This window comes from Schistocerca piceifrons, chromosome 7 (assembly GCF_021461385.2).
Source record: "Schistocerca piceifrons isolate TAMUIC-IGC-003096 chromosome 7, iqSchPice1.1, whole genome shotgun sequence".
NCBI classification, from domain to species: domain Eukaryota; kingdom Metazoa; phylum Arthropoda; class Insecta; order Orthoptera; family Acrididae; genus Schistocerca; species Schistocerca piceifrons.
In genome coordinates, this window is record NC_060144.1 from 271,103,761 (window position 1) to 271,120,948 (window position 17,188).

The 17,188-nt window shown below is 42.1% G+C and overlaps 1 protein-coding gene across 1 annotated transcript in view; it reads right to left on the reverse strand.

Annotated features, from left to right (window-relative positions):
- The window catches only part of LOC124805269 (sorbitol dehydrogenase-like), a 139,174-nt gene that overhangs the window by 50,395 nt on the left and 71,591 nt on the right, over positions 1 to 17,188 (reverse strand). Inside the window, exon 4 of the mRNA XM_047265779.1 lies at positions 16,631 to 16,790. Coding sequence (XP_047121735.1) covers positions 16,631 to 16,790 — 160 coding nt within the window. The remainder of the gene's footprint in view (positions 1 to 16,630; positions 16,791 to 17,188) is intronic.

Genomic DNA, 17,188 nt, shown 5'->3' on the forward strand with positions numbered 1-17,188 from the left:
GTGTGGTGTGCAATGTCCACTCACAGAATAAAAGGTGTGATATTCCTTGATGGCACAGTGACTACTGAATGGTACATGAGGGTTTTGGAAGATGACTTCATCCCCATTATCCAAAGTGACCTAGATTTTGACAAGATGTGGTTCATGCAAGATGGAGCTCAATGCCATTGAAGCAGGAGAGTGATGTCCTGCAGGAACACTTTGGGGACTGCCACTGGTGTGGCATTCTCCATATCTGAACACATGTGACTCCTTCTTGGGGGGCTATATTGAAGACAAGGTGTACAGCAATAACCCCAAAACCATTGCTGACATGGAAACAGCCATTCAGGAGGTCATCGAACAGCATCAATGTTCTAACATTTCAGCGGATCAACCAGAATTTCACTAATCATCTGCACCACATCATTGCCAATGATGGCAGGCATATCAAACAAGTCATAACATAAATCTGAATGTCTGTAGTGACATTTACATGTTGAATAAAGTGTGTGCACGCCTTAGTTTATAACTTGTTTACTTTTTTTCATATAGTTCAATAATTGTGGCCGTTTATATTTTTTATGCATCAATCAACTGAAGTTTTCAAGTGCAGTGATGTGCAAGATTACAACACCAGAACTAAATAGAACTATTTTTGGAAAAGAACAAAATTAAAACTGACATAGGAGCCCATACATCAGTGGTTTGATTTGGCTTAACAAGCTATCAAACTATTTAAGTACGTGTAAGAGGATTGATTTTAACAATAAATTGAAATCTTTACTATTAGAAAAATCTTCAGGAAGAAATTTCTTCATAAAGATTTCACAGTTGCTGCTCCAGCCATGTATAAATTTTAAGTTAATTGAAACATGTTTACATTTGTTAAACAAATTCTAAGACACTGTTTGTGGTATGAACCAGTAGCATATCAGCCATAACGAAATAAATGTGTAAAATTCATCATCATCATCATCATCATCATTTAAGACTGATTATGCCTTTCAGCATTCAGTCTGGAGCATAGCCCCCTTATAAAATTCCTCCACGATCCCCTATTCGGTGCTAACATTGGTGCCTCTTCTGATGTTAAACCTATTACTTCAAAATCATTCTTAACCGAATCTAGGTACCTTCTCCTTGGTCTGCTCCGACTCCTCCTGCCCTCTACTGCTGAACCCATGAGTCTCTTGGGTAACCTTGCTTCTCCCATGCATGTAACATGACCCCACCGTCTAAGCCTGTTCGCCCTGACTGCTACATCTATAGAGTTCATTCCCAGTTTTTCTTTGATTTCCTCATTGTGGACACCCTACTGCCATTGTTCCCATCTACTAGTACCTGCAATCATCCTAGCTACTTTCATATCCGTAACCTCAACCTTGTTGATAAGGTAACCTGAATCCACCCAGCTTTCACTCCCATACAACAAAGTTGGTCTAAAGATTGAACGGTGCACAGATAACTTAGTCTTGGTACTGACTTCCTTCTTGCAGAAGAGGGTAGATCATAGCTGAGTGGTCACTGCATTAGCTTTGCTACACCTCACTTCCAGTTCTTTCACTATGTTGCCATCCTGTGAGAATATGCATCCTAAGTACTTGAAACCGTCCACCTGTTCTAACTTTGTTCCTCCTATTTGGCACTCAATCCATTTATATTTCTTTCCCACTGACATTACTTTTGTTTTGGAGATGCTAATCTTCATACCATAGTCCTTACATTTCTGATCTAGCTCTGAAATATTACTTTGCAAACTTTCAATCGAATCTGCCATCACAACTATGTCATCCGCATATGCAAGACTGCTTATTTTGTGTTCACATATCTTAATCTCACCCAGCCAGTCTATTGTTTTCAGCATATGATCCATAAATAATATGAACAACAGTGGAGACAGGTTGCAGCCTTGTCTTACCCCTGAAACTACTCTGAACCATGAACTCAATTTACTGTCAACTCTTAAATGCTGCCTGACTATCCATGTAAAGACCTTTAATTGCTTGCAAAAGTTTGCCTCCTATTCCATAATCTCATAGAACAGACAATAACTTCCTCCTAGGAAACTGGTCATATGCCTTTTCTAGATCTATAAAGCATAGATACAATTCCCTGTTCCACTCATAACACTTCTCCATTATTTGCCGTAAGCTAAAGATCTGGTCCTGACAACCTCCAAGAGGCCTAAACCCACACTGATTATCATCCAATTGGTCCTCAACTAATACTCGCACTTTCCTTTCAACAATACCTGAGAAGATTTTACGCACAACGCTGATTAAAGAGATACGTCTGTAGTTGTTACAATCTTTTCTGTTTCCATGTTTAAAGATTGGTGTGATTACTGCTTTTGTCCAGTCTGATGAAACCTGTCCCGACTCCCAGGCCATTTCAATTATCCTGTGTAGCCATTTAAGACCTGACATTCCACTGTATTTGATTAGTTCTGACCTAGTTTCATCCACCCCAGCTGCTTTATTGCACTGCAATCTATTGACCATTTTCTCCACTTCCTCAAATGTGATCCTATTTCCATCATCATTCCTATCCCATTCTACCTCGAAAGCTGAAGCATTACTGATTGTATTTTCACCTACATTGAGGAACTCTTCAAAATATTCCCTCCATCTGCCCAAGGCATCCACAGGATTCACCAGCAGTTTTCCTGACCTGTCCAAAATACTTGTCATTTCCTTCTTACCTCCCTTTCGAAGACTGCTAATTACACTCCAGAATGGTTTTCCAGCAGCTTGACCCATAGTCTCCAACCTGTTTCCAAAGTCTTCCCAAGATTTCTTCTTGGATGCTGCAATTATCTGTTTGGGTTTGTTTCTTTCATCAACATAACTTTCTCTGTCTACCTGAGTTCTAGTATGTAGCCATTTTTGATACGCCTTCTTTTTCCTTTTACAGGCTGCCTTAACTGTGTCATTCCACCAAGCTGTTTGCTTCATCCTACTTTTACACATTACTGTTCCAAGACATTCTTTAGCCACTTCTAGTACTGTGTCGCTGTACCTTGTCCATTCCTTTTCAATGACTGTAATTGACTACATTCAACTAACTGGTACCTTTCTGAGATCGCTGTTATGTACTTGTGCCTGATTTCCTTATCCTGAAGTTTCTCCACTCTTATCCTCCTACATATGGACCTGACCTTCTGCACTTTTGGCCTCACAATCCCAATTTCACTGCAGATTAAATAATGATCAGTGTCATCAAAGAATCCCCTGAATACACGTGTGTCCCTCACAGCCTTCCTGAATTCCTGATCTGTTATTATATAGTCAATGACAGATCTGGTTCCCCTGCCTTCCCAAGTATACCGGTGAATGTTCTTATGTTCAATAAAGGAGTTTGTGATTACTAAGCCCATACTGGCACAGAAATCCAAGAGTTGTTTCCCGTTCCTGTTGGCCTCCATATCCTCTCCAAATTTACCCATAACCTTTTCATACCCTTCTGTTCGATTTCCAATCCTGGCGTTAAAATCACCCATGAGCAGAACACTGTCCTTGTCCTTTACTCTAACAACTACATCACTGAGTGCCTCATAAAAACTATCCATCTTATCTTGATCAGTCCCTTCACAATGCGAATATACTGACACAATCCTAATTTTCTTGCTAGACACTGTCAAGTCTATCCACATCAGTCGTTCATTTACATTCCTTATTGCAACTACGCTGGGTTCCATTTCTTTCCTGATGTAAAGCCCTACACCCCATTTTGCTATTCCTGCTTTGACTCCTGACAGGTAGACCTTGTATTGTCCCACTTCCTCTTCTTTCTCATACCCGAATGTCACTAACAGCTAAAACGTCCAGCCCCATCTTACTTGCAGCCTCTGCCAGCTCTACCTTCTTCCCAGAGTAGCCCCCATTGATATTAATAGCTCCCCATCTCATTACCATTTGTTTGCCAAGTCGTATCTTAGGAGTCCCTGGTTTGTCAGTTAGAGGTGGGACTCCGTCACCTCCAAAGGTCTGAGGCATTTTGCTCTGATTGTTGCCAGCATCATATTTAAAGTACCAGGGAAGCAGGTTGCTAGCCTTACTTGCCCCGAGCCCCATTGGGTATTACCCCTAACGGTTGAGGGACTAACTGGTGGATTTGGTAGTCTTTGCCGTATGTGCACAAAGGTGACCACGACTCAGGATATGTCCGAGATGCCCAGCCTTATTCCAAAGCAACTGGTATCCCGACTGTCTGGACCACTTACTTGGCCACTCATACGTTGCCCGTGGTTCATGAACTAGGATATGACTACAGGAACCCACAACATGAACCATATGTGTAAAATTTTGTAAATATAATTTTTGTCATATTATTATCTCCGACATCTGCAAAGGCCATCATTGAGCTGCTGGTATAAAACGGAATATAAAGAAATATGTAAATAAATGTAGGAAAATAAACAGTGCACTGTATTACCCAGCTGTCCAAAACTGTATCAAACAAAAATACTGAAAACAGTGTGCTGTGGAAAACTTTTCCATTTGTAAATTGTGGAATAGGCCTGTGGGATTATGTCATGGTGTGCTGTGAAAGACAGCTGTTACACAGCTTGCAAGTGTTCAATAATGAAGTTAAAAATCTGCTGTGTTGTTAGACTGCATCATATTTGTTCTGAATGACCAACATTTTGATCTCTCTGCTGTGATCTTCTTCAGTAATCCTTAATTCGAAATATTAGCTTATTTTCAAATATAGAAATGTTTTCCAAACTATCTAATTCCTTAAAACTGTTGTGCTGTAGTAAATTGCCCTGGTGATTGAATGTTGCTCCACCTTCTCTTTCTATCTAAGGTTGGCACTAACACATTGGCCAGCAATATGAGAGCAGCATGTAATCAGCATACATCAATTTTGTAAAACCAGAACCATCACTTTTCCTTCAGGTAGCTTCTCAGTTATGATCACAACTCATTCCTATTCTAGTCTTCCCATAAAACTACATTCTTTAGCAGTAGCTTGGGTTCAATATGGTGCTCCAAGCAATAGGCCCTACTAAAGCAGGGTATTTATTATGCAACAGAGTACCAAACAGTTTAGAAAATATAAAAGCACTACTAGTTTTCAAAACAAAATGAAGAGATTCCTTAAAAACAGCATTTTTGTACAGTGTTAAGAGATATTTTGAGGCTAATCCAGAAAAATTAGAAAGAATTTGCAGTACTACAGTAATATCCTGAGAACTGTGCTACATACGAGGTGCGACAATAAAGTAATGAGACTGATGTGAAAAAAAATGTTGCTTACCGTTTCAGTCAAGTTTAGTGTGGTCTCCTTCAAAGTAGTTCCCTTCTGATTGCATACACTTTTTCCAGCGCTTCTGCCATTGACGGTAACATTTCTGGAACTCATCTTCTGTAATATCCTCCAAGACCCTCATCACAGGTTTTTGGACATCTTGTGTTGTTTGAAAATGGTGTCCCTTGACCACCATTTTGACTCTTGGAAATTGAAAAAAGTCGCACAGAGCGATATCCGGTGGATGAGGTGGCTGTGATAGTACTGAAATTTGTTTTGAGGTTAAAAATTGCTGTACTGACAGAGCAGTATGGGATGGCACATTATCATGATGCAGAATCCAATTATCAGCATTATTGGCACGGACACAAAGAACTCTTTTATGAAGTCTTTCTAAAATTTCTTTGTAGTAATATTGGTTAAGTGTTTGTCCAGGAGGCACCCACTCTTTATATGAACAATTCCCATGGAATCAAAGAAGCACACAAGCATGCATTTCACTTTTGATTTTGACATGCGAGCTTTTTTGGTCTGGGTGATCCCTTTGAGCACCATTGCGAACTTTGGCATTTTATCTCTGGATCATACTGAAAAAACCAACTTTCATCACTAGTGATAACACAGCTCAACAATTCTGGATTGATTTCCATTTGATTTAACAGATCGGCTGCCACATTTTTCAGTGTTTCTCACTGTTGTGGTGTGAGATTTTAGGGGACCAGTTTTGCACAAATCTTTCTCATACCAAGATCTTCAGTTATTATTAGATGAACCATTTCTCGATTGATATTCAGTTCTTCTGCAATCATTTTCATGGATAATCTTCGATCAGATTGTATGAGTTCATGCACCCTGGCCAAGTTGACATCCATCCATTATGTTGATGGTCATCCACTGCGATCTTCATCTTCAACATTCATTCTGCCTACAATAAACATCTTATGCCATTGAGAAACTTGAGCTCTTGACATAACCTCCTCTCCAAAAGCCTTCTGAAGCTTACCATAAGTTGTCACCACGTTTTCACCCAATTTAATGCAAAATGAAATGGCGTACCCTTGCGCAATATTATGCAGTTCCATTTCCGTGATGAGGACACAAACACGTGTTAACTTATCACAGCACAACTCACGACTGAGTAATTGGATCGACGTGCCGCTTGGACTAGAAGCAGCTTATAGATCAATGTCAAAAATATTGTGCCTATGCAAGCGTGCAGGGTTGCCACATCTTGCACTCCTTGTATACATTGTCAATGAAAACGGAACATAAAAATTTTCTTAATTTCATCAATACACTAGCATCACAGCAGAAACTGAAATTAGCTGCCTGTATATATGAGGGGCATTTGAGAAGTCCATGCAAAGATAAAAACTGCTTACCTGTTTGGGCTAAACCTTTTTTATTTTTTGACATACTCTCCTTCTAGACTTATACACTTTGTCCAATGCTGTTATAATGTGTTGATCCCTTCTGAATAATAGGAATTGTCCAAATCTGCAAAATAGTTATTTGTTGCTCACCTCCTTGTTTGTGTAAAATCTTTGTCCCGCCAGCCATTTCTTCAATTGAAGGTGCAGAGTCACCATAATGTTTATCAAACTTTTCTTTAGTCTCCTGAGGCACTTTGCCTTTCATAAAGTAATGTTTAATCACCACATGACATTTTTTTGTCCATTTTTTGACAATGACTCGACTTCCTTGATATGCACGAATGCCAGACACAAAGAAATAGACCAATATGATTGAAACTTGGTGGGCGTTCTTTCCAAAGATGCTACTAGCTAAACATGACCTCGATACATGCCGGTGGTGCCATCTCTCGGACTTTGCATGGACTTTTCAAACGCCCCTTGTAGTAAATTAATTAGTAGTAAATTTTTTTTGTGTTGCCTACGTTTTCATTATTATATATGTATAAATCTATTGTAATATATCTAAAAAGAAAGATGATGAAACTTACCAAACAAAAGCGCTGGCAGGTCGATAGACACACAAACAAACACAAACATACACACAAAATTCTAGCTTTCGCAACCAATGGTTGCCTCGTCAGGAAAGAGGGAAGGAGAAGGAAAGACAAAAGGATATGGGTTTTAAGGGAGAGGGTAAGGAGTCATTCCAATCCCGGGAGCGGAAAGACTTACCTTAGGGGGAAAAAAGGACAGGTATACACTCGCACACACACACATATCCATCCACACATACACAGACACAAGCAGACATTTGTAAAGGCAAAGAGTTTGGGCAGAGATGTCAGTCGGGGCGGATGTACAGAGGCAAAGATGAAGTTGAAAGACAGGTGAGGTATGAGCGGCGGCAAATTGAAATTAGAAATTAGCGGAGATTGAGGCCTGGCGGATAGCGAGAAGAAAGGATATGCTGAAGGGCAAGTTCCCATCTCCGGAGTTCTGACAGGTTGGTGTTAGTGGGAAGTATCCAGATAACCCGGACGGTGTAACACTGTGCCAAGATGTGCTGGCCGTGCACCAAGGCATGTTTAGCCACAGGGTGATCCTCATTACCAACAAACACTGTCTGCCTGTGTCCATTCATGCGAATGGACAGTTTGTTGCTGGTCATTCCCACATAGAACGCTTCACAGTGTAGGCAGGTCAGTTGGTAAATCACGTGGGTGCTTTCACACGTGGCTCTGCCTTTGATCGTGTACACCTTCCGGGTTACAGGACTGGAATAGGTGGTGGTGGGAGGGTGCATGGGACAGGTTTTACACCGGGGGCGGTTACAGGGGTAGGAGCCAGAGGGTAGGGAAGGTGGTTTGGGGATTTCATAGGGATGAACTAAGAGGTTGCGAAGGTTAGGTGGACGGCGGAAAGACACTCTTGGTGGAGTGGGGAGGATTTCATGAAGGATGGATCTCATTTCAGGGCAGGATTTGAGGAAGTCGTATCCCTGCTGGAGAGCCACATTCAGAATCTGATCCAGTCCCGGAAAGTATCCTGTCACAAGTGGGGCACTTTTGGGGTTCTTCTGTGGAAGGTTCCGGGTTTGAGGAGATGAGGATGTGGCTCTGGTTATTTGCTTCTGTACCAGGTCGGGAGGGTAGTTACGGGATGCAAAAGCTGTTTTTAGGTTGTTGGTGTAATGGTTCAAGGATTCCGGACTGGAGCAGATTCGTTTGCCACGAAGACCTAGGCTGTAGGGAAGGGACCGTTTGATGTGGAATGGGTGGCAGCTGTCATAATGGAGGTACTGTTGCTTGTTGGTGGGTTTAATGTGGACGGACGTGTGAAGCTGGCCATTGGACAGGTGGAGGTCAACGTCAAGGAAAGTGGCATGGGATTTGGAGTAGGACCAGGTGAATCTGATGGAACCAAAGGAGTTGAGGTTGGAGAGGAAATTCTGGAGTTCTTCTTCACTGTGAGTCCAGATCACGAAAATGTCATCAATAAATCTGTACCAAACTTCGGGTTGGCAGGCCTGGGTAACCAGGAAGGCTTCCTCTAAGCGACCCATGAATAGGTTGGCATACGAGGGGGCCATCCTGGTACCCATGGCTGTTCCCTTTAATTGTTGGTATGTCTGGCCTTCAAAAGTGAAGAAGTTGTGGGTCAGGATGAAGCTGGCTAAGGTAATGAGGAAAGAGGTTTTAGGTAGGGCGGCAGGTGATCGGCGTGAAAGAAAGTGCTCCATCGCAGCGAGGCCCTGGACATGCGGAATATTTGTGTATAAGGAAGTGGCATCAATGGTTACAAGGATGGTTTCCGGGGGTAACAGACTGGGTAGGGATTCCAGGCGTTTGAGAAAGTGGTTGGTGTCTTTGATGAAGGATGGGAGACTGCATGTAATGGGTTGAAGGTGTTGATCTACGTAGGCAGAGATGCGTTCGGTGGGGGCTTGGTAACCAGCTACAATGGGACGGCCGGGATGATTGGGTTTGTGAATTTTGGGAAGAAGGTAGAAGGTAGGGGTGCGGGGTGTTGGTGGGGTCAGGAGGTTGATGGAGTCGGGTGAAAGGTTTTGTAGGGGGCCTAAGGTTCTGAGGATTCCTTGAAGCTCCGCCTGGACGTCAGGAATGGGATTGCCTTGGCAAACTTTGTAAGTAGTGTTGTCTGAAAGCTGACGCAGTCCCTCAGCCACATACTCCCGACGATCAAGTACCACAGTTGTGGAACCCTTGTCCGCCGGAAGAATGACGATGGATCGGTCAGCCTTCAGATCACGGATAGCCTGGGCTTCAGCAATGGTGATGTTGGGAGTAGGATTAAGGTTTTTTAAGAAGGATTGAGAGGCAAGGCTGGAAGTCAGAAATTCCTGGAAGGTTAGGAGAGGGTGATTTTGAGGAAGAGGAGGTGGGTCCCGCTGTGACGGAGGACGGAACTGTTCCAGGCATGGTTCAATTTGGATAGTGTCTTGGGGAGTTGGATCATTAGGAGTAGGATTAGGATCATTTTTCTTCGTGGCAAAGTGATATTTCCAGCAGAGAGTACGGGTGTAGGACAGTAAATCTTTGACGAGGGCTGTTTGGTTAAATCTGGGAGTGGGGCTGAAGGTGAGGCCTTTGGATAGGACAGAGGTTTCGGATTGGGAGAGAGGTTTGGAGGAAAGGTTAACTACTGAATTGGGGTTTTGTGGTTCCAGATTGCGTTGATTGGAATTTTGAGGTTTTGGAGGGAGTGGAGCTGGAAGTGGGAGATTGAGTAGATGGGAGAGACTGGGTTTGTGTGCAATGAGAGGAGGTTGAGGTTTGCTGGAAAGGTTGTGAAGGGTGAGTGAGTTGCCTTTCCGGAGGTGGGAAACCAGGAGATTGGATAGTTTTTTAAGGTGGAGGGTGGCATGCTGCTCTAATTTGCGGTTGGCCTGTAGGAGGATGCTCTGAACAACAGGTGTGGATGTGGGAGAGGAAAGATTGAGGATTTTTATAAAGGATAGGAGTTGATGGGCGTGTTGATTGGCTGAGTGGATGTGTAGGTGAAGGATTAGGTGGGTGAGGGCAATGGATTGTTTGGTTTGGAACTGGTATAGGGACTGATGGAAAGAAGGGTTGCAGCCAGAGATGGGAACTTTAAGTGTGAGGCCTTTGGGGGTGATGCCAAATGTCAGACAAGCCTGAGAAAATAAAATATGGGAGTGTAATCTGGCTAGGGCGAAGGCATGTTTGCGGAGGGAATGTAAATAAAACTTAATGGGGTCGTTGTGAAGGTGTTGTGAGGGTGACATGGTACTAGAAGGTGGAAAGTGGAACACGAGGCTGAAATGAAAATGAAAATAAATATGAAAAAATATATGGGGAGAGATAAAGGTAAAATTAGAAAGCAAATGGAGATCTGGTGTGAAAAAAGGCGAAAAAGGGTTGGTTAGGGCTGGGCTATGTTGATCCTGTGGTGAACTTGTGTAGGTAGATAATGATGTGCATAAAGGTTAGGTGGTTGTGTTGCCGCCAAAACACGTTAAAGGGTGGAGAAATTCGGGAAAATTTCGAAAAAACTACGTGAGGATGTATTAAAAGGAGTGGTTTGGTGGTGGCAGATTATAGAAATGAAGCTAACAATTGTTTGATGAAGAAATAATGACGTTAAAACCTGTGGGAAACGGCTAAAAATGATCGGTGATGTGAGAAAAACGGAAATGGAAATAAAGCAAAAGTTATTAAAACTGCCGAAAGGGTTGTTTAATAGCTAAAAGGAACTGTTTGTGGACTGGAAACGGTGGATTTTATAGCAGCAAAGCGGAAAAAAAAAAAAATTGTTTGGTTATGGTTTCGAAGTGATTTACGTATTATTACGTATTATTGAGTGTATCGACGGGATAAAATTGTATACTGGATTACGGTAAAAAAGGAGAAGGTGAATAGAAAGTGAAACTGCTGGCAAAAACAGAAGGAGGAAATAAGACGACAGAAAAGACTTCGAAATGTAACAGTGACAATAACAATAACGATAACAATAACAAACGTGATTGTTGGCTTCAAATTAATGATATGAATATAATAGAGGGAAACATTCCACGTGGGAAAAATATATCTAAAAAGAAAGATGATGAAACTTACCAAACAAAAGCGCTGGCAGGTCGATAGACACACAAACAAACACAAACATACACACAAAATTCTAGCTTTCGCAACCAATGGTTGCCTCGTCAGGAAAGAGGGAAGGAGAAGGAAAGACAAAAGGATATGGGTTTTAAGGGAGAGGGTAAGGAGTCATTCCAATCCCGGGAGCGGAAAGACTTACCTTAGGGGGAAAAAAGGACAGGTATACACTCGCACACACACACATATCCATCCACACATACACAGACACAAGCAGACTCAATAATACGTAATAATACGTAAATCACTTCGAAACCATAACCAAACAATTTTTTTTTTTTCCGCTTTGCTGCTATAAAATCCACCGTTTCCAGTCCACAAACAGTTCCTTTTAGCTATTAAACAACCCTTTCGGCAGTTTTAATAACTTTTGCTTTATTTCCATTTCCGTTTTTCTCACATCACCGATCATTTTTAGCCGCTTCCCACAGGTTTTAACGTCATTATTTCTTCATCAAACAATTGTTAGCTTCATTTCTATAATCTGCCACCACCAAACCACTCCTTTTAATACATCCTCACGTAGTTTTTTCGAAATTTTCCGGAATTTCTCCACCCTTTAACGTGTTTTGGCGGCAACACAACCACCTAACCTTTATGCACATCATTATCTACCTACACAAGTTCACCACAGGATCAACATAGCCCAGCCCTAACCAACCCTTTTTCGCCTTTTTTCACACCAGATCTCCATTTGCTTTCTAATTTTACCTTTATCTCTCCCCATATATTTTTTCATATTTATTTTCATTTTCATTTCAGCCTCGTGTTCCACTTTCCACCTTCTAGTACCATGTCACCCTCACAACACCTTCACAACGACCCCATTAAGTTTTATTTACATTCCCTCCGCAAACATGCCTTCGCCCTAGCCAGATTACACTCCCATATTTTATTTTCTCAGGCTTGTCTGACATTTGGCATCACCCCCAAAGGCCTCACACTTAAAGTTCCCATCTCTGGCTGCAACCCTTCTTTCCATCAGTCCCTATACCAGTTCCAAACCAAACAATCCATTGCCCTCACCCACCTAATCCTTCACCTACACATCCACTCAGCCAATCAACACGCCCATCAACTCCTATCCTTTATAAAAATCCTCAATCTTTCCTCTCCCACATCCACACCTGTTGTTCAGAGCATCCTCCTACAGGCCAACCGCAAATTAGAGCAGCATGCCACTCTCCACCTTAAAAAACTATCCAATCTCCTGGTTTCCCACCTCCGGAAAGGCAACTCACTCACCCTTCACAACCTTTCCAGCAAACCTCAACCTCCTCTCATTGCACACAAACCCAGTCTCTCCCATCTACTCAATCTCCCACTTCCAGCTCCACTCCCTCCAAAACCTCAAAATTCCAATCAACGCAATCTGGAACCACAACACCCCAATTCAGTAGTTAACCTTTCCTCCAAACCTCTCTCCCAATCCGAAACCTCTGTCCTATCCAAAGGCCTCACCTTCAGCCCCACTCCCAGATTTAACCAAACAGCCCTCGTCAAAGATTTACTGTCCTACACCCGTACTCTCTGCTGGAAATATCACTTTGCCACGAAGAAAAATGATCCTAATCCTACTCCTAATGATCCAACTCCCCAAGACACTATCCAAATTGAACCATGCCTGGAACAGTTCCGTCCTCCGTCACAGCGGGACCCACCTCCTCTTCCTCAAAATCACCCTCTCCTAACCTTCCAGGAATTTCTGACTTCCAGCCTTGCCTCTCAATCCTTCTTAAAAAACCTTAATCCTACTCCCAACATCACCACTGCTGAAGCCCAGGCTATCCGTGATCTGAAGGCTGACCGATCCATCGTCATTCTTCCGGCGGACAAGGGTTCCACAACTGTGGTACTTGATCGTCGGGAGTATGTGGCTGAGGGACTGCGTCAGCTTTCAGACAACACTACTTACAAAGTTTGCCAAGGCAATCCCATTCCTGATGTCCAGGCGGAGCTTCAAGGAATCCTCAGAACCTTAGGCCCCCTACAAAACCTTTCACCCGACTCCATCAACCTCCTGACCCCACCAACACCCCGCACCCCTACCTTCTACCTTCTTCCCAAAATTCACAAACCCAATCATCCCGGCCGTCCCATTGTAGCTGGTTACCAAGCCCCCACCGAACGCATCTCTGCCTACGTAGATCAACACCTTCAACCCATTACATGCAGTCTCCCATCCTTCATCAAAGACACCAACCACTTTCTCAAACGCCTGGAATCCCTACCCAGTCTGTTACCCCCGGAAACCATCCTTGTAACCATTGATGCCACTTCCTTATACACAAATATTCCGCATGTCCAGGGCCTCGCTGCGATGGAGCACTTTCTTTCACGCCGATCACCTGCCGCCCTACCTAAAACCTCTTTCCTCATTACCTTAGCCAGCTTCATCCTGACCCACAACTTCTTCACTTTTGAAGGCCAGACATACCAACAATTAAAGGGAACAGCCATGGGTACCAGGATGGCCCCCTCGTATGCCAACCTATTCATGGGTCGCTTAGAGGAAGCCTTCCTGGTTACCCAGGCCTGCCAACCCGAAGTTTGGTACAGATTTATTGATGACATTTTCGTGATCTGGACTCACAGTGAAGAAGAACTCCAGAATTTCCTCTCCAACCTCAACTCCTTTGGTTCCATCAGATTCACCTGGTCCTACTCCAAATCCCATGCCACTTTCCTTGACGTTGACCTCCACCTGTCCAATGGCCAGCTTCACACGTCCGTCCACATTAAACCCACCAACAAGCAACAGTACCTCCATTATGACAGCTGCCACCCATTCCACATCAAACGGTCCCTTCCCTACAGCCTAGGTCTTCGTGGCAAACGAATCTGCTCCAGTCCGGAATCCTTGAACCATTACACCAACAACCTAAAAACAGCTTTTGCATCCCGTAACTACCCTCCCGACCTGGTACAGAAGCAAATAACCAGAGCCACATCCTCATCTCCTCAAACCCGGAACCTTCCACAGAAGAACCCCAAAAGTGCCCCACTTGTGACAGGATACTTTCCGGGACTGGATCAAATTCTGAATGTGGCTCTCCAGCAGGGATACGACTTCCTCAAATCCTGCCCTGAAATGAGATCCATCCTTCATGAAATCCTCCCCACTCCACCAAGAGTGTCTTTCCGCCGTCCACCTAACCTTCGCAACCTCTTAGTTCATCCCTATGAAATCCCCAAACCACCTTCCCTACCCTCTGGCTCCTACCCCTGTAACCGCCCCTGGTGTAAAACCTGTCCCATGCACCCTCCCACCACCACCTATTCCAGTCCTGTAACCCGGAAGGTGTACACGATCAAAGGCAGAGCCACGTGTGAAAGCACCCACGTGATTTACCAACTGACCTGCCTACACTGTGAAGCGTTCTATGTGGGAATGACCAGCAACAAACTGTCCATTCGCATGAATGGACACAGGCAGACAGTGTTTGTTGGTAATGAGGATCACCCTGTGGCTAAACATGCCTTGGTGCACGGCCAGCACATCTTGGCACAGTGTTACACCGTCCGGGTTATCTGGATACTTCCCACTAACACCAACCTGTCAGAACTCCGGAGATGGGAACTTGCCCTTCAGCATATCCTTTCTTCTCGCTATCCGCCAGGCCTCAATCTCCGCTAATTTCTAATTTCAATTTGCCGCCGCTCATACCTCACCTGTCTTTCAACTTCATCTTTGCCTCTGTACATCCGCCCCGACTGACATCTCTGCCCAAACTCTTTGCCTTTACAAATGTCTGCTTGTGTCTGTGTATGTGTGGATGGATATGTGTGTGTGTGCGAGTGTATACCTGTCCTTTTTTCCCCCTAAGGTAAGTCTTTCCGCTCCCGGGATTGGAATGACTCCTTACCCTCTCCCTTAAAACCCATATCCTTTTGTCTTTCCTTCTCCTTCCCTCTTTCCTGACGAGGCAACCATTGGTTGCGAAAGCTAGAATTTTGTGTGTATGTTTGTGTTTGTTTGTGTGTCTATCGACCTGCCAGCGCTTTTGTTTGGTAAGTTTCATCATCTTTCTTTTTAGATATATTTTTCCCACGTGGAATGTTTCCCTCTATTATAATCTATTGTAATATAATAATATACATGCTCAAATTTAAATTACCCCAATATTTTAATTGTAGATTATACTGACTATCCAATATCACTCTAAACAGTGACCAAAGAATGAATAAATAAATAAACAGACATGATTGCTTGCTAGAATCACAATTCACTGATGGTCTGAGTTAAAAGAGTTGCCTCATTTAATTCCTTGGAATGGGAAAGGGATGGAAGCAATAAAGCACAATTTCTTGCAAAATAAAATTGTGCTTATTAATCACCAAACATATTAATGCTACCATTTCATAACAGATACTTAATAAATAACAATGTTCTGAATTGAGAGAGTATTAGTTTACTTGCAGTTCGTACATACTTTTCTTTCAGCGATAAATTTCAGAATTTCAGATACATGTGAATACTTCTTTTAGTCCCATTTTTGGTATTTTTGACACCGGATTGTGACACTAGAAGAAACATAAAAATTGGAGGTAAACTGATTTAGGAGCATTTGGAACAGAACAAGGAATTTTTATCTGAAAGGAGAATAGTTTTGAGATTTCACAACAGTTGGCTCTGGTTACACATTCTTTTACTCAATATTCATTACATGTTATGTCTTTTTCAAACTAACAAAGAATCGGATGTGTCTGTCTGCATGGTGAGACAGGTTATAGTACTAGTAATAATGAAAAAATTGTGCTTCTTACCCACCGACTACTAATCTTTACCCAAACTTCACAGTGCATAAATATTTGTAATAAAAGGCAAAAATGTAAATATGATTGAGAGTAGTTTTCTAAAGAAAAAATTCTATAGTATGCTAGTCCAAAAGTGCTTTTATTTACTAGAGGATTTCTTGATTGATAATGTTGTTACTTGAGCAAGATGTTGCAAAAGGAACAGTAATAAGTAAACCTACAAATAAATTCTTTTAAATAATGATTTGATATCTGTGTACTGTGTGAAATTAAATGACATATTATAATTATATTGTACAGTATTAAAATGCCCTAAAACTAGACTTTGGTGTAGTACGATATAATGTAGATGTATCTCCAATACAATAAATCACTGATTTAGCTTGTATGTTACAAGACAATAGCTTCTGCTTCTGTAAATATTTCTGTAGTGTTTTTGATGTGTCATTTGCTATTGCACAGAATGTTCATACTATAAGTACTGTTAAATATATAAAAATAAATATGATATAATCTTTTCTAAATGGTGCCCAAGTGTTGTCTAACAAATACAAATAATTGAACCAAAAAATAATTCATACATACTTAAAACAGAAATCAGCTGGATGCTTATAATAATAACTAAGGCTGCCATCATGAGGTGGTGCTCCACAGTAAGAGACATCTGTGCATAAGTTGTATCTCCCAAGTTTACAGTAGTTGCATCTTCTGCATGGACTGTTTGGCTCAATAGCTACACGGTCACCTGCAGACAGCAGAATTCACATGAAAATGTTAGGCAAAAAGGAAGAGAGGAGCTATTTTGTCTTTTATCAAAAACACATTTGACAATGTTGATGCATACCATCCTTATGGATTTCTATTACAAAATGTTAAGAAGACAGCTCAACACAAGACTAAAATTTGAAATACTTTAGTTACAAGCAAAAAGTCATTTCTGTGTAACATATTGACATACAAAATAGTGTTCTGGCGAATTTAGAGTCTCCAAACTCTGTACAGCAGTACCTATAGATTGATAACCAATCTGCCTCTGAAGACTCTGCTATTATTAACATCTTCATAGGTAAAACTGTGCATTAATTTAAAAGCATTACTTCCTCCATGCCAATCACTATGGATTCTACAAGCTTTAGTTATGTG